Source organism: Hypomesus nipponensis, chromosome 15 (assembly GCF_054491055.1).
Source record: "Hypomesus nipponensis isolate SF chromosome 15, ASM5449105v1, whole genome shotgun sequence".
NCBI classification, from domain to species: Eukaryota; Metazoa; Chordata; class Actinopteri; order Osmeriformes; family Osmeridae; genus Hypomesus; species Hypomesus nipponensis.
This window is the reverse complement of record NC_140375.1, coordinates 8,429,647-8,447,047: the sequence shown is the minus strand read 5'-3', so window position 1 is coordinate 8,447,047 and position 17,401 is coordinate 8,429,647. Positions and strand designations below refer to the sequence as shown.

General features: G+C 45.2%; 2 protein-coding genes across 4 annotated transcripts; one reads left to right on the top strand and one right to left on the bottom strand.

Annotated features, from left to right (window-relative positions):
* The first annotated feature begins 826 nt into the window (after positions 1 to 826).
* On the top strand, positions 827 to 7,559 carry LOC146257328 (uncharacterized). The gene is made up of 11 exons (XM_084674727.1): positions 827 to 1,100; positions 1,533 to 1,645; positions 1,776 to 1,800; positions 2,069 to 2,115; positions 2,426 to 3,249; positions 3,812 to 3,917; positions 4,091 to 4,237; positions 4,772 to 4,832; positions 5,378 to 5,535; positions 5,784 to 5,879; positions 6,118 to 7,559. The coding sequence occupies exons 1-11, from the start codon at positions 932 to 934 to the stop codon at positions 6,133 to 6,135; spliced, it is 1,764 nt and encodes a 587-aa protein (XP_084530853.1). The 5' UTR covers positions 827 to 931; the 3' UTR covers positions 6,136 to 7,559.
* Positions 7,560 to 11,478: 3,919 nt separating this feature from the next.
* ech1 (enoyl CoA hydratase 1, peroxisomal) lies at positions 11,479 to 15,815 on the bottom strand. Of its 3 annotated transcripts, none has more exons than XM_084675042.1 (11): positions 15,752 to 15,815; positions 15,562 to 15,652; positions 14,988 to 15,153; positions 14,801 to 14,889; positions 13,416 to 13,540; positions 13,283 to 13,331; positions 13,071 to 13,135; positions 12,836 to 12,906; positions 12,637 to 12,708; positions 12,376 to 12,526; positions 11,479 to 12,271 (listed from the first exon to the last, which is right to left on the bottom strand). In XM_084675042.1, the coding sequence occupies exons 2-11, from the start codon at positions 15,596 to 15,598 to the stop codon at positions 12,167 to 12,169; spliced, it is 930 nt and encodes a 309-aa protein (XP_084531168.1). In that variant the 5' UTR covers positions 15,599 to 15,652; positions 15,752 to 15,815; the 3' UTR covers positions 11,479 to 12,166. The 3 variants fall into 3 exon arrangements, with proteins under 3 accessions (XP_084531168.1, XP_084531169.1, XP_084531167.1); XM_084675043.1 differs by having other exon boundaries at positions 15,768 to 15,786; XM_084675041.1 differs by having other exon boundaries at positions 15,562 to 15,806.
* Between the last annotated feature and the right edge of the window lie 1,586 nt (positions 15,816 to 17,401).

Here is a 17,401-nt window from a genome sequence, read left to right as displayed (position 1 = left end):
CGGCACACAAGTCAGAATTGAGGTAGGCTAAGAAAACATTTCAAAACTAAAGATAGTTTTAAATGATAGGTCTACCAAACATTTTATTTTGACTAAAACATAAAAACAATATTACATGAAGCTAAAAAAAAAAGTATTTGCGCTCAAATGAATGCAAAAAATGTGCACTCTCATATTAGCGATTGATGTCCCTTCCAAAGCTGATATCAAACTTGCGTCCCTGAACTATTGTATAGTGGGTCAAGCAAAGGAAGTTTCTATAGCCTAGTAGTGCATTGTGCGCAGCAAGCTTAAAATAAAAAAAGGTACATGAATAGGGGCCTGTGCCCCAGTAGAGTTTTATGTCTAACAACGCCGCTGGTTTTGACAACTTCAATTATAATTGGCTTCATGTCAGTCCAACTCAGTAGGTCTCCATAAATTGTACACATAGATATATACATAAAATAAGTTTACATACATACATATATACACACATAACCTACAAAAATGTACACATCAAATGGGAGGAAAGAAAACAGGCCAGAATACGTCAGGACTCGCCCTCACACCCAGACCTGACAGTGAACTTGAGAGCACGATGCACACAAGAGGCTGAGGCTGAGGTGTGTGGAATGTTCAGGTGGCGGTAATGGGAACGGTTCCCTCCTCACTGAGGGCCCCCAGTAACCCTCAGGGAAGAAACATATCTTGCTGCCTCTTTAGGACCGAACATGCTAGCCCTGACCTGAGAAACAGGTGTGGCCTCAAAGCTCAATGTGCTTTGTTAACTCCCACTAGTTTACTGTACACTAGGTCCCACCTTCAACATTCACAGTGTAGAACCTTGACAGGTGACATCGTGGTTTTTACAGTCCCTCTTCCGTACCAAACATTTTTTTTTGTTTGTTTTCAAAAACATTTTTTCCACTGTTTTCGACAATCATTTCAAATGGGCGCATTGAGGGTACGGTTTAAAAGTAAAAGACAGTCTATGGACCATGGAGGCGTGCGAAAGGACTGCGGTGGGCACGATGATAGGCTTAATGCGCCATCCGGGAGACACTACTCAAGTGTGCCATCTGAATCCCCACAGGAAAAGACACACTCGCCGATAGCAGGTGAGAGTCCGTCAAGCCTGGATGTCCATATCTCCAGCTCTCATAGTGAAGCTGTCAAACGGAGGGCAGGTCGGTCCCAAATTGCTAATTTGCCTGCTACAGTTGAATGGAAAACTATCATAAATGTACAAAAAGTTTAGATCTTCATTGTCATGGATATTAGTTTTTAGCTTCTGCATATGTTAGATAAAATCCTATAGTAGGCTATACATGCATAATCTACAGCTATTGAAAAAAGGTTTGAGGGCCAAAAGATACCTAAAGAATGTGTGTACATCAGTGTGCATGTTTACATATACTGCCTATGCATGTATTCATGCTTGTACTGTGAGGTGTATGATGATAGGCATGTATGCGTGGATCCATTTTTGTTTAAGATATTGGCTCCAGTGTGTTCTCATATGCCTCCCCCACCCCCACTCATGTGCCCAGGGCTGAAGTCCTCCAAGCTGGATGCAGAGAAGAGGTACCTGGGAGTCAGAGTCAAGATGCCCGTCAAAGACATGCTTAGGACCATGCGCCTGGCCAAGGGCTTGGACCCTCAGGTAGGACACACATCATCTCACACACACATACACATTTTACACTCACTCACACACGTACACACACATACACACTAACATTGCAGACCAGGGTAGATGATACATCACACTAATAATATGACTGTCTCCACAGGGGAGTCATGGAAAATCATCTAAAGGTTAGTAGACCTGATTCAAGACACGTTGCCAGGTTAGTGTTCACATGACAGGGTCTAGCTCTACCAGCCTGCAGCTAAGACAGCCAAAAGGATGTGAGGCTCAGTTCTTCTCTCTGTCTAGACTCTGACTGCTGCTCAGGGTGAGGGATTGTTCAGATCAAACATTGTTTATCTTCAGGGTTGGTTTGTCTTGTGAAAGCAAGGGCCTCCTATCTACACATCTTTAAAGAGAGATAGACTAGACTGAAACTGGTATTTCCTCCTACAGGAGAGAAGAAGCGTGTCAACACAAAGGGAGAGCGCAAGAGCGGCAATGTGAGTGGGATCCATGTCCTGAGTGGGAGTGGGGGGTTCAGGGCTCTGTGAAGCAGGATCCTAATCATGAATTAGTTCATTACTCAGGTCTGAAAGGACCCGATGACAGAGTTTTAACTGCTATCTCCAGACATGTTGTGTTTCACTGCCCATACCCAGCACTGGCCTGGTCTTGTCCCTGTGTTTGTCCTGGGAGTGTGTGTGTGGAGCAATAGACAAACCTCCTTTAAAACTAATGCAACAGAGACTAGTCGTAAAGAAGATCCTGTTTGGTGGCAAAGAGTAAATACTTGCTTGCTGTGTCTTTCAGAAAAAAAAATCCATGAAGAGCCTGGAGGAGCTGGCCTTCATAGTTGAGGTGCTGGAAGAGGATCTGAAACGAAACCCTCCAACCACGCCTATTTTCCCTCTTTCCCCAGAGTACAGCCCTCCTCCCCACCCTCACTCCCCTGGCTACAGCCCTCCTCCCCACCCTCTCTCCCCTGGCTACAGCCCTCCTCCCCACCCTCTCTCCCCTGGCTACAGCCCTCCTCCCCAGACTCTCTCCCCTGGCTACAGCACTCCAATCCAGCCTCTCTCCCCTGGCTACAGCCCTCCTCCCCAGCCTCTCTCCGCTGGCTACAGCACTCCAATCCAGCCTCTCTCCCCTGGCTACAGCCCTCCTCCCCAGCCTCTCTCCGCTGGCTACAGCCCTCTCTCCCCAAAGTACAGCCCTTCTTCCCAGCCTCTTTCTCCAGTGTACTCCCCTGACCCAAGTGAGAGCACCTGGAGCCCTGAGGCCCTGTTTAGCTACCATACAAAGGGCCCTCAGCAGAGTGATCTGCCCCTAGACTACCCCTCTCCAGGCATGCCCCTCTCCCGATCCCTCTCCACTGCCCTGAACCAGCTCAGCCCCCTGGGGGGGTACAACAGCGAGGGCTCTGACGACATGATATCAAGCCCTGGGTCATACATGTCCCACTCCCCCAGCCTCAGTGAGTACCAGGTCCCCTCTCCCCCCAGCACCACCCCAGATGTGGGGTACCAGGCCTGGAATGATACTGAATTCTTCTGGAACCAGCTGCAGCACGAGGGGAACCTGATCAGGGAGGTGTCCGACTCCCATCTCCTAGACACTGATGAGAATGGCCAGATGTAAGTATGGAAGACAAGGTGTATGAGTATATATGCTGTGACGGTATCTGGTTCTGCCAGAGAACACAGGGTGGTTTCAGGGGGAAACATAAACATAATCCTAGGGAGAAACATAAGTATTTGGTCTACATCAATGAGATATCTGGGTCCCTGAAGTACGTGTCTCCTGATAGAAGCAGTCATGCTTGAACCCTGGTCTGTGCTAACTCACAGAGCTAAAGCCAAGAACCATCTTTGGCACTCCCCATGCAAACATGCTTCTCATAGCACCTTTGTTGCCAACCCACCCCAGCTCACTTCTGAGAAAACTCACATACATACCATCATCAAATTGCAAATCTCCTTGATCAGCAATGCTACTCTGGCATCGTAACTGAAACCCTTCTGGGACAGCCACATGGTAAAACACACTGTGCTATGTTCACACAGTACCAGGAGGACAACAGTGAAAAAGGTAATAGTTACAAATACAAGTAGTGTGATTCTAGATTGGTGCATTGCTACTTCAAACAGTAGCAACCAGGTGGATGAGTGTGCGCTTCCCTACTGTGTCTTCCCGCAGAGCTCTTCACAGAGCTGTGACTGAGGGTCGCCGGGCGCTGGTGTATGCTATCGCCAAGAGGATGGCCGCTCTCAATAGTCTGGACCTCAAAGACTCTGAAGGAAAGGTACTTCGAACAGACAGCACTTTCTATCCTAACAACTTTGTAGTTTGTTTTGTTACTCAGCACTTTGTTATGATATATAACTGCACCACAGAATTTTGTTATGTAGTGTATAGGGTTATGGATGCTTTAATTGGTTTGTATGGCTGCCTGACCTTTGACCCCTCTCTGCCCAGTCTGCCCTTCACCTGGCGGCCCAGAATAACCAGCACATGATTGTGGAAGACCTGGTTCGGATGGGTGCTAATGCTAATGAGACAGACCGGTCTGGAAAAACCTGCATGCATCTCAGTGCAGAGAACGGTTACATCAGAGTTGTAGAGGTAGGTCAGCTACACAGAGTTCTAGTACTTCAATAACATCACACCTACTACCAAATCAATGTGACAGCTCCCACCAACCTGTTGATCACATCAATAGAATACTTTAGGTAGGATGGTAGCTGGGCCTCTTTAATTGTTCTGTAGAAGTCTGTGAGATGAAAACAGCTCCTCTTCTGAGCTAACCGGTTGTGCAAGTTATAACAAGTTGTGCAATCTCACAGCCACACTATGCGTTTTATGTTGAGCTTTTGTTGTTGCCTTTGTTAGACGTGTCCTGTACCTTGCAAGCAACCGTGGGGATTCTGTGTGTTAACACCTACCCTAAACCTAACATTGCCCCAACCCTAACCTTGCCCCTACCTTCACCCTAACCTTGCCCCTACCCTCACCCTAACCTTGCCCCTACCCTAACCCTAACCTTGCCCCTACCCTCACCCTACTAGCAACTCTGGAACTCCTGTATGTTTCCTTATAAACCTGCCTCACAAAAGTGAATCCCTCCAGTAAAAAAACATGCATTATTTTATGTTTCAGGTTCTGATGAAACTGATGAAGGAGGGATTCTATGTTGACCTTAAAGCCACTGATAAGTACGGTATGTAATGACCTTTCCATGTTTCATAAAACTCCTATTAGACCAGTTAAGACCCCTTGAGTTTTCTCCTCTAGTGAGTTTTTTTCTGGGAGTATTTCCTTGTGTTCCTCGAGGGTTTGGGTTGGTTGAGGGGCAGTTCTATGGGTGTATGTGAAGCCCTCTGTGACATTGCCTGTAAAAAGGGCTATACAAATACATTTAGATTTGATTTGAGTGCACTAACTGGAAGGGAAAAACAGGATTCATTGGCAGGTAGGTGCGTGATGTGGGTCTCATACCTCAGGCCTGACCAAGCAACTTTAGCAACCTGTTCAGGCTTGAGATGACTGTACAGTTACACCCTCAGGCACCAGCTAGGTAGTTGAAGACATACAGGTTGCTATAATTGCTTAGGTTTTTTTGGCTCTGTGCGTGCATTGTGACATGGTATTAGTTTTGAATCCACTCCAGTGATAAATGTCTTTAGTCTTAGTCAGAAGACACAACCTGAACGGGGATATTGCATGTGTGTGTGTGTGTGTGTGTGTGTGTGTGTGCGTGTGCAGGTCTGAATGTCCTTCAGTGTGCTGCTGTTTCTCTGAAGCTGACCGTGAGGGAGCTGGAGAGGAGCGCGTCCCCTGGCCGGACCAGACTCCAAACCCTTCGTAAGGAGCAGATTATGGAGACCCTGGAATACCTTCTACAGATGGAAAACTACACCCTGGTCGGTCACCTAAGACACAGATATACTATAGTCTCAAAAAGAGGGTAGAAGAGGGTACTTCTGTAGAACTAACTAACTCTTCATGTTGTCTACTAAGGAACCAATTTATTGGAAAGACATTCAACTAATCTAGAAATGAAACTTGATTAACCAACATAATCTACTTGGCCAAACATATTTTGAAGTATAGCTAAAGGAAGCTCAGGGTTCAGAGGAATTAAATCTCAGTGTAACTTTGTGTGTCTCAGGGCCAGGGCTTTGGGGTGGACCTATTCCCCCAGGGTTCCAGTACGGAGCCTTTCTCACTCACCCAGGGAGGATTCCCCATGGTCAGCATGGACCAGGTGAGACACTGATGCAGTCGTTACACTGGACCTGTTATTTTTAACGACACAGTACATCACGTTCAAATGGCCACAATTCTTTAAAACTGTTTTGTATACATATAAGGTCAAATGGCCCTTCCAGGCAACCTTTGCATTGAGAACCGTGGTTTTAGTCAACAGTGTGGACCATGAGGTGTGTTAACAACATGAACTGTGGTTCTAACAGCTGTGTGTTATCTGCTTCTCTGTTCTCCAGGGGGTGAGGATGTTCTAGAGCTGGGTGGTCCATGGCCCCCACGTCTGTCTCTAGCAGAAGGATGGGTTCATCTGCCTCACAAGGCGTACGCAGACCTGACAGTAAATGTTTCTGAGTTATTACAAACTTGAACTGGTCTGAGAGAGGTTCTAGTGGTATGAGGGTCTTCATTTCTAGCTGCTAGTTTGATGTGTAGACCCTCTGTTAGATGCCCTCTCTCCAGGCAAGGCAAGTTTTTATGTCATGTATTCAGTTATTTTGTGCAAGGCTCAAAACACAGGAGTGAACCACTCCTTTTTTTGGCCTGTATATAAAACTAGGATGCTCATTAGCTGGTTTCTGTGAAACTTCCATTGTTTGTTACATTAAAGTAACAAGATATAAACGCAAGTCAAGCGAAGAGGTGATGGTGTTGGATATTGGTGTTGTGGTGATGTTGTCCCCTTCACTGCTACTCTTTTAAAGACACTGGTAAACCATGTGATATCCTGACAGTCCTGTCTACATTTTGCATAACATACTGTAAGTGGGAAAATAAAGACATTTTAAGGGAAATAAATGTCACAACATAGTTTTCTTATTTGTTACAGTTATGCATCTATAACTTAAATAACTAACTAGAATAACAGTTTATGGTTGTAATGTTACTATCCCAAAATGTATGTCCACCAAAGTGGACGTAAAATAGTTGCCAGGTAAGATATTGGACATGTTAGTTTGATCACATTTGTAAAATCTTTTGTTACTTTGTGTTGATTTTATTCAATATGATTGTCAAAGACAAACTGCTACATATTATATGCTAATGTAAAATATGCATAATTGTAAAACAAACAACAGTGTAAAGTGTATTATGATGTGTTTATGTTTTGGACCTAAAATTAGGACTCCACCTTACTAAGTTCCATGGTAACTGGGTTCAGTCCAGGGATTTCTGGGGCTTTCTTTCTCTGTTTGAGGATGTTGTCATTGTCTCGTGGCTGGTAGCTAAAGTTTACCATTCAGCAGAGATTTTTAAAATTGCTTAACCTTGTCCTTCACTGTGATCTATGAATACATCAGTAGCCCTTACTAGTTGTTGATTAATGGTAACGTCAAAATATTTGTTATTAAATTCTTGACTGTTGTGTATCAATTATAATATTTTCACATTTGTAAGTGAAAGACAAATGTATCTGTAGGGGGTTGGTGGTCTATGTTTGATATATGCTGTTGGTGTGTTTTTGTTACATTCCTAATGTAGTTGGTGTGTCACTACAACATCTATACGGTGTAGCGATATTGTCAACCTTGTCGTATCTCTTCATTGCCATTGTGTAGTCACATAGAAGTCCATGGCTGCACATATACCTATATCTGATGGTGGTGGGTTGGCTGTGTAAATGACATTTTTGAATGTAGACTGATATTCAACCCTATTAAAGCACAGAGGGCCTCATGTACTAACGCTTTTGCGCCCACTTAATGCGTATTTGTTTCTCAATTTGCGCGTAAAAGCATTGCAAGGTATGTAGGCTACAAACATGCAACACTGAGGGTAAAGCGCAGACTGCCTGTCGCGGGAACTGAAAATGGCAAACTGCGCTTTTCTGAGTCATGCATATGAATTCACGGGAGGGTCAAGGGGAAGGTGGGAGTTCCCATAAAGAAATGGGAGATGCTAAAGTGCGCCTAATTACGTATTCCGCGGAAAACACAGAAACCGCCCGAGAAAGCGTGCTTCTATTTTGCGGTGAAAGAGTATCCGCATTTTAAAAGCAGCCGTAAACCAGGATGCGCATATGCCTCCTGTTGAATTTGCAGCCTTAACACGAGCAAGACGAAGACCTAGGGCAAAGGAATTTTGCCACAAGGATCACACTTTTCGAGTTGAGAACAGGAAATCATTACGCGTTACAGATTAAGCAACCATGCAATATTACAGTTATTGGTGACGGCCTCCTCAGCCGTTAAGTGGCTACAACTGGGCCCGGTTGTTTCCTCCCCTTTAAATGGACTCCGGGAGAGAGAGACCTCTCCGTTTGTCCACAGCACACTTTTGTTTTGAGATGTGGCAACCTTTTGATCTTTTGTTAATAAACCTTTCAACACTGCTCACATGGGACTCTCGCACACATGTACTGATTTACTGACTTACATAACTCACTTTTGATTATGTTAAATTAATATTCTTTAATAAATTAGCACAGCATTAGTCCTCGCGCATGTTCCCCTTTGTTTTGTCTCAACCCCCGAGCCGGGTTCGTGACAGGAAGGAATCAAATTTCCGACTCGTTCATATTCTATTCCAGCAGTTGTTAAACTCCTTGCTACATTACAAATATTGTCATCAGGATCATTTCAAACAGTCATTGCTGTTTTGACTTTGGTGGCTGATCCATGATGATAGAAAGAGAAAAGGGGGAAAAGGCGCATTCAATTGCGCGTTTAAATGCTCGCAATGTACGGTATAGTGGGCGGAGAAAGGCGCTGTTTACCCGATGACCTGCAGGTTTCGTAAATACGCCGTAAACTGAAGTATCACAGTGTGCGCAATCTGCGGGTTGGCCATGGCGCTAACAACGCTACGTTTGCGAATGTACGTACATGAGGCCCAGTGTGTTTTGATGCTCCTCACTGTGTTCTCTTCATGACCCAGAATCATTCAGATTACTGGCTTGGGTCACACACACCTGGTGTATGAGACTCATGGAAACAGGACCTCTCATCTGGATCTCTCCGTTCTGGATCTCTGCCCTCTCAGCTCTGATTTCTCGAATGGCTATTTGCTCTCTTGAGTTCCTCTCTAGGAAGTCTTGATCTTTAGCTCTACAGTGCTTATCTGCCCCGAGCAAATAGATATGATTCCAACGCCCAACCACTTATATAAGCCATAAATCTAAGCTTTTGCTTCTGAGACAGATAACATGAATGCTCACAGATGTCACATGGTTATGTATTGGCGTGTTGGATGCATTTCAGCCGTGTTCTGATCATGCTTTGTACTTAAAGATTTGACCTGTTAACTGTGAACACAAACTGTTGCTGTTTAGCCAGGAAAAGTATCTGATGCATGCATGATAGCCACAGGAGATTTAAGTAAACAAATTGGAAACATCACACAACAATAAAATCTCTCAGTGAAGCTGTGTGAGGAGTAGGAAACAGAAGCGGAATGTTAAACTTGTTGATGCCACAGGCATCCAAACAGATAAGCAGTCTGTTAAGATATCTCAAAACCTGTAGTTTATTTCTTTCCCATAAATTACACCCCTGTGAAATGGCATGAGACACAAAATACCAAGGACTACAATTACCAGCTTAACAAAAGAAGATGATAGGGTTTTGACATTTTTGTTGCTGAAACTGTTTCAGTGTCGGCCCCAGAGCATACCTCCGGCTAACCCTGTCTTTGTTGAAGCATATCAGCGAGGGCCAAAGTATTAGGTGACAGGTAAGACCCTTATAAAATGCTTATTAACATACATTAATAAGACTATTCAAGTGTTAATAATATAAGTAAAGGTTAGGGCTAGGGTTAGGTTTAGGATTAGGGCTAGTGTTAACATAAGATGAGATAAGTGTCAGTTAATAGGTTGTAAAACCTTTATGATATGCTTAGAAACATTCAAACTAAGACTTTCTAACTTACCAAGGCCTTATGACCTGTACCTAACACTCATTACAAGCATCGGGATCCAAAGCGTCACCTCATTTTGGAGTTGCACGTGAGTTGTATAAACACAGCATGTATTGGTAATGTGTTATACAAAAAATTGCACAAGGCCAAGAGATGATACCTGCTACACACTCTCATGGTATGCTACAGACAACATTGGCGTGACTCACAAAGGGTGATTAAGAGTTAAGTCATACGTTTTTATGAAATTCCACTTTGGTTGAAGAAGGTGTAGATGTTATCAGCTGTGTTTCACATGTGAACACGTTATAAGTGTGTGTGTGGCAGGGAGCAATCCCAGAGACCCAAATATATATGTGCAGTAACAGTTAAATATGCTTTACAGTAATTATGCCAAAATATGAAGCACAGACATATCTTTCACCTGCCCTGCTCACAGGATTCATATTGAAAACTGGAATTTAATATAAACTTTTAACAATCTTCATCCCCCATCAGTATGGCCTGCAACACACCCTGAGGGACAAATCTCTCAAGAAGATGAAAGGACACAGCTAGCAAAGAGCACAAGAGACTGACAGCTTGGCTATTAGGCGAGAGGGACATGTTCCAGAGGAGCTAAGTCAGATGAGAGAGGGAACCCAACAAGACAGAGAAGATCGACAGGTAACTGGGGAGATAAGCACCACAGGACACGAAAGGAGACAGACAGGTGGAAAAGAGGGGTTGAGTGGGTCATTGAAAGGACAGTACGAATATGAGAAGAGACAGAGAGAGCAGTGGCCTCCCGTGAGTACACATTCATGAACAAAGTTCTGAGTGGCTGTGACTCGAAGGGATCAATGGCATATCAGTTCAAACTGGTCTGCCTCTTCTTTCAGATCAAAGTGATTAACGTGAAACAGATAATGTTTTGAAATGTGTATTTCCAAAAAGGTTACTCAAATCTGTCATACAAGCCCGTATGGAGCTGGCCTGACGTTGTCATACTCATAATTCTAGTCAGAATATGAGTCTGAAAACTCTCCGTTGAGCTTTGAGTACGGAGCGTGTTTCAACCGAACTCGTAAAACAAATGCCTCTACACTCAATTGGATAGACCTACAACCAGTCAGAGCAACGTATTATGTTGTTTGTTGAAACTGAATTCAACCCAAGGGCTCTTTCGTGACGTTGTTGATTACGTTACTGTTCATCATCTGTCCATCATCGTATAAAGCCCGCCCTGGCAATTTCATTGGTCCGCCCAGATCCTGGTTTTATGTAGTTGTCCCTAATACGAGACCCTCCAGACCCAACTTCCCGAACAAATGTTTTTGTGGGCGGGAGAAGTTGGGCTGGCAGCCAGGCTAGTATGGAGCATGTTTGGGAGTCCGTTGCTGGTTTTCTGATACTGATACAACCTCTAGTGGTGGAGATGGGAAGTGTCCTTTCCCAGTCCTTGCTTCTCATCTTTGTGGACAGACAATATTGAGCTATCTCAGAGTCCCATCTAGTGGTGACAGGTGAGATACCAGGACTGCACACCAGTTTCTCTGGATATTGGAGATGCTTGAGGGAGTTCAGTGAATTGAGTTCCTTCAGATGGTATGTTACTTCAGGGCAGTCTTAGTCTATGGTTCTGACCATTGCAGGAGCTGTGGCTGCCTGATCTCAAAGCCTGCTTAACATCATTGCTATTGTGACTAAATACAAACGAGGCTCAACTTATTGAAAAAGTGTGCAACATTTTCATTCTTGACTCTTTTCAACTCTTTATTTGATCAAACAATCATGATCAGGCTTGATTAGAGACCAGACCCTGCCAGAGTTGGAGACAAAGCGATTGCTCCTTCAACTCTCAACCGACATACAGTACCAGTCAAAAGTTTGGAAACGTGTCCAAACTTTTGACTGGTACTGTATTTCATTGTGGTTTCTCTGATGAACATGAAAGGCATTGGCACAAAATGCATTCCTTGTATCCCAATTCTATACACTTATATTTAAAAGGCATGGCAGTAGTTAACATTTTTAAGATTGACTTAATAGCACTAACCCAATGATTCAGGGAGTCTGTATAACCAGGATACAGGGACACAGTAAAAAACCCATCTATCCCATCTCTGGGCCCTGTTCAACACATTCTCAGTTAGTGAGCTCCAGGAGACAGTGAGCTCCAGGAGACAGTGAGCCCCAGGAGACAGTGAGCTCCAGGAGACAGTGAGCTCCAGGAGACAGTGAGCTCCAGGAGACAGTGAGCTCCAGGAGACAGTGAGCTCCAGGAGACAGTGAGCTACAGTAGAACAGTTAATCCCTCCCTCCATCTCTCCCCTTTCCACTTAATGCCCTGTCAACAAAGGGGTAGGCCAGTCTCTCTTAGACCCCTTTATTAACGTAGAAATCTCCCCTCCTCCCCAGCAGGCTGAGTTGGGCCGGGCCCAGGTGGTCTCACAGCTTGGAGAAAGTCACTTCCTTGGGGCTCTTCTTCTCCATGGAAGCCTGAGCGGACTTCATCACGTCCTGGGTCTGCAGCATGCTCATGTTCCAAGTAGCCTGCAGACAGACAGACATTATCAAATGAGCCTAATCTGTCTAGGATTCTAACCCTCCATAAGACCAGCGATCACTAGACCATCTGAGAGTACTGCTAGTCTCACCATGTAGTCCAGTCCTTCGGCCACGCTGTGGTCCCTGGAGTAGATCAAGTTGACCTTGGTACCCTGCACCGCCACGGGGCTGCGCCCGGCAATCTCCCCCGCCAACTCCAGAGCCGCCGCCATCATGGCCTCCTTGTCGTCAAACACACGGCTAGATGTGGTGGCGGGGGGATGACAAACATAATAACCATGAATTACAAACTCTCAGGCACACAAACAGACACTCACAGACACACACAGACACACTCCTAGTCTGCCCACCTGACAAGCCCGCTGCTCTTTGCCTCGTCAGCATACATCTTCCTGGCAGTCAGAGCCAGCTCATTCACAAGGCTGCAGGAGCAAAAAACTGTTATTTCATCATTTAATCACATTTACAGCAGGTAAATAACCTTGTAAATCAGCATTGTGTTATTTCTAGTAATATTGCTGTAGTATGATCATGGGAGTCTCTCTTTACCTGCGGCTGCCGATGACCTTCGGAAGTCTCTGCAGAGTTCCCACGTCAGCTGCCAAGCCAATATCCACTTCCTGGAGGAAGACAGGACCAATCATGTGATTGGTCGGTGGTTCTGACAATGAAGTGAAGGAAATAACATTTCTCTATGTTGAACGGTGGACCTAAAACAAAGTGTTTTATACTAGTTTGTTATCCCAAAGTTATCCAGTTAGTACGCTATTCAAGCCAGTCCTACCTTAACCTGGAACCAGGCATCCTGAGTGCACAGCCGGATGTCACACGCTGTGATCAGATCCACACCTGACAAACACATCAACATAGACATCCCCCACGTAAACACAAACAAAAACTGCAGATCAATACGAATGACTGGACAATATCAAAAAGCATTTGAGGAAGCTATTGTTCTAGATAGATGGAATGGTGCCCCCGCCCCCCCCGGCTGACCTCCTCCTATACAGGCACTGTGCACTGCCACCACCACTGGCTTCGGACACTGTAAGAAGACAGGTGGGTGGATGGGTGAGCCAATATACAATACACGTTTGTCTCTCTGATTGCATACATTTTGTCCACAGACCTTCTCAATGACGCTGAATGTCTCCTGGTACTTGCTGATGATGCGTTTCATGTTCCACGAAGTTCGGGCTATGTCGTCTCCCTCTGGTTGAAGTATATCACTGGCCATGTCCATCAGGTCGATGCCTGCTCACACACACAGACACACACGATCTACGTTCAGTAGGGATATATGCTTGATAAGGATTTGTGAAGGAATGATAACTATACTGCTAATCAATGCTGCTATACCAATCACTACCTCAAGTACATCAAATGTGTAATGCTTGATACTAAAACATATCCAATAATGATCAATTGATTTATTAAAGAACAGATGGGATCAGGCATCAAGATGTTTCTGAGTAAGTGAGGTCATGCTGAAATGTTTGTTTCTAAGTAACACTGTGGTGTGCGTGCAGGTATGACGAGGTCAAGCAAGCTACCATGGGAGTGAAGTTTGTGGTGCTCGGGGACTGGTGTGAGCACAATGGGATACTCAGCTTTTGGGAGCAGAGTGTCAGAATGAGAGATAAGGGGATGCTGGGACTATAACTATTCTCTGCTTCAGTACAAGCCAGACCGGTCTGGCTACCTTTGGATATACAACCTCTGTTCTGAGGTCACATTCCCTAGGAGACCCTGTCCCCCCTTCCTCACTGGATTATCTACCCCTTCTCCTTGGAGCCCCTGCCCCACCTGCCACTATACATAATCGACCCTGGCCTGGTGTGCCTCACCCCTTCTCCTGGACACACAACCCCCCCTTTCTTCCCTGGAGATGCAGCTCCCATCTCCCTGCACGCCATCTGGACCTTGGGGTGATCTACTCCCTTCCCTGGAGAACCCCACCTCCTTGGATTACCTCAGACCTGTGGGTCTTGTCTGCCCGCCTCCCTGAGCAGACCTGTGGGTCTTCTCTGCCCCCTCCCTCTCCGAACATTACCAGATCCTTGGACTGCCCACATGTGCCACCATGAAAGCCCTGGACATTTAACTGGACAACCACATTCCCACTCTATGGTCTTCTGACCAATCACCTATCAGAGTTCTCCCTGTCTGGGGGGTACAAGACCTGTCTCCCGAGGACAGGGAGACAGAACTTGGACTGGGCAGAACTCTCTCTGATCTCTGTCATGACTACTTTCTTAACAAAGGCCTTTTGTTTGTTCTATTCTGACACCGTTTCTGTGAAGCTGCATTGGCATCATCAACTGATTCACTGTACTAGACTAAGAACATCCTGGTGTGTCGTTTTCATTGTGTATTGTTGTGATTGCATCATTACTTACATTAAACTACAAATAACTTGGTCTGGTATTTAACCTTGGATTATTCTCCGCTACCAGTTTGACACAATTTAACAGAGTCCTATACAAAAGACTTTCATCCAACCATCTGACTCACCGGAAGTAAACATCTTGCCTGCTCCCGAGACGACCACCACTCTGCAATCTGGGTCTGCAGCTATCTGAGAGAAACAATCCACCATCTCGCTGGGAGGACGGCAAAGAAGATGGCGGGTTAAGAGGATCGACTCTGTGTCCCACCTCAATAATACATGGTTCATGGATGGTAGGGCATAATGACCGACCTCCAGAAGGCACGGTTCATGGCGTTGCGTTTCTCGGGGCGGTGCAGCTCCACGTGGGTGACGGCCGTGGCTGGGTGGCTGATTGAGAGGGTGGTAAAGGGGGAGGTGGGACCTCCGGAAGACATGGCTCTCATGGCTCTGATACCTGGTAGCCACACACTGCTGTCTGTGGAGTGGAAAGAGGGAGTGAAAGAAAGAATAAGGTATGGAGAGAGTGAAGGAAAGATAAAACAACTTTGCGAATGAGCGAGGGGTAGAGAGTAAGAAATGGGTAATGAGATACTGACAATTACAGAAAGGCAGACCAAAGACAAAGTCAAAACAAATGTAATAGAACATAAATGCACAAATCTGGACTCAGATCAGAGTGGACGGGCTTGACAGGCTCGACACAGTTTTAACCTCTCACCCACAAAACTGACTAGCTAGTAGTAAAAGGAGTTAGCTAACTAGCCACTCTAATTGCCCAATCGTCACAGGACTGAAGATAAACATTTAATTAATTCTAAACCATGCTGCTTGTCGTTACAGCTAGCATTGAAAATACGTGCGTGTTTTTATCATACAAACTTACTTTTTGTTAGAGCTGTTCTGACAATTAATGACAACATTGCCCTTCACTTAGTCCTCAGTGCTATCTTTCCAAAAGCTAAGACAAACCCGTCCTAACAAGTGGAAACACAAAGCAAATGGCAAATTAACTATCAATTTTATCCGCAATTTACTTTGCTTTCTGTTGTAAATCTTAATTTGTTGTGGCTTACTATCGGCAGATCTTACGAAATAGCCCTTCACGCACTCAATGTGTAGCTATTCTGTGCAGCTGTGTAAGGACGGTGTACGTGAAGGCTCAAATACATTCGTTCGTGCATTAGCGTGGAAAAGCCCTGTGTTGCCTACGGGACAATCTTAGTGGTTTGCAGTAGACTTACCGTAAATCCTCAAATAGTGGCCGGGGCTTTTATTTACATAGGCTGCACAGCGCACCGGCCTGTATTTGGGGCAGGCTTGTATTAGGGGCAGGCCTTTATTTCTTACTTACCGGTATCTTCTTTTATAGAATTGTATTATTTAAATAAAATAATTGGCATAATTACAGTAGGCTAATATCATTCATTGCATATGCGTTCAGCACTTCCTGCAACCATTTACTGATAGGCTACCGGTAGAATGAAACCGGTAGACCTATAGCTAATCAACTTTCTGGAGACTAACCATTTAGAAATGAATCAGTAATAAACCATAGTGTCGGTCTTAAGATACATCGTTAATTGCAGATATTTTCCAATGTTCTCAATTACAATCAAGCAAGTCAAAAATTTCACTCGGCCAAAAAAAAAGTTGATCGCGTATAGCGCTTTATTTGCAGTGTCAACGTAACAATAAATATCTGGTCCTGTCAAAGGACAACAATCACAGAACGAACAGGAGACCACCCAAATTAAACCAAATGGGCAGGACTTAGACTAGGTCTATCATATTACGCAACTACCAAATTCATCAGCAACATCTGAATGGGCATAGCCATTAAGCTACGGTCAAATGGAGCAAACAAACTCCGAACTAAATGGACCTTGCAAAATAGGCCTACATCTAAACATAATACTTAGGTCTACATCCAAAGCTCACCAGTAATGAGGCAACATTTGTACAGCTATTCGGCGTCCCCCTCAACACCCTCTTCCCCATCCTCATCATCGAGAACAACAAGTTCATTATTAAGCAGCTCCTCTTCGTCGTTCTCCTCATCCTGGGCTACTTGCGTGCGGTTCTCCTCCCCCCGCTGCCGGAGCTGCGCCAGCGCATCCCTACCAGCGGCGCATGGCTGTCCCGCTTTGAAGCAATGGATGAGATCATCTTCACTCCCGTCATCTTTCAGTGTCAGTCCACAAACTTTGAAGGACTTTCGGATCATGTCCTTGTCCAGCTTCTCCCAGGCAGCGACTACCCAGTTCACGAGCAGGTGGCGGGCAGGGGCTCTCAGGTTACCTCCAGCAGTATATTCTTTATCTGAGTCCCCGGCCATCCATAAATCATACGCCTCGTGTAGACTCTGCTTGAACGGCTGGTTCCACATAACATCTGGGGCTTGGATGTACTTAGTGCAGCCGCCAGGGATAACTGCAGTTGTGACATTATAGCCACATTTGAGTTCAGCCTTAGTGGCGGCGCTGATGTGGCATCGATATGCATCCCAGGCTAGGAGCCGTGGGGTGAAACTGAATTTCCCGACGACTGACTGTAGCCAGTCTGATGTCAGGCTGTCGTTCATCCAGCCATTCGCTGAAGTTGCAATCACAGCGCTTACTTTCTGTTGTTGCATTCGAGCCACTTCACGCACAGCCCCTTTGAAAACGATGTACGGCTTAAGTTTGGTACCATCGGCCTTGGCAGCCAGGATCACTGTGAGATGG

Bases quoted from the DNA above. Each gene is read 5' to 3' on its own strand.
- ech1 (XM_084675042.1), bottom strand. From the start codon at position 15,598: ATGTTGTCATTAATTGTCAGAACAGCTCTAACAAAAA. The intron at 12,907-13,070 runs GTAGGACTGGCT...GTCTTCCTCCAG, and splicing joins ATGCCTGGTTCCAGGTTAAG to GAAGTGGATATTGGCTTGGC. The intron at 12,709-12,835 runs GTAAAGAGAGAC...TTGCTCCTGCAG, and splicing joins AAGGTCATCGGCAGCCGCAG to CCTTGTGAATGAGCTGGCTC.
- LOC146257328 (XM_084674727.1), top strand. From the start codon at position 932: ATGGGCGCATTGAGGGTACGGTTTAAAAGTAAAAGACAGTCTATGGAC. The intron at 2,116-2,425 runs GTGAGTGGGATC...TGTGTCTTTCAG, and splicing joins GAGAGCGCAAGAGCGGCAAT to AAAAAAAAATCCATGAAGAG. The intron at 5,536-5,783 runs GTCGGTCACCTA...TGTGTGTCTCAG, and splicing joins AGATGGAAAACTACACCCTG to GGCCAGGGCTTTGGGGTGGA.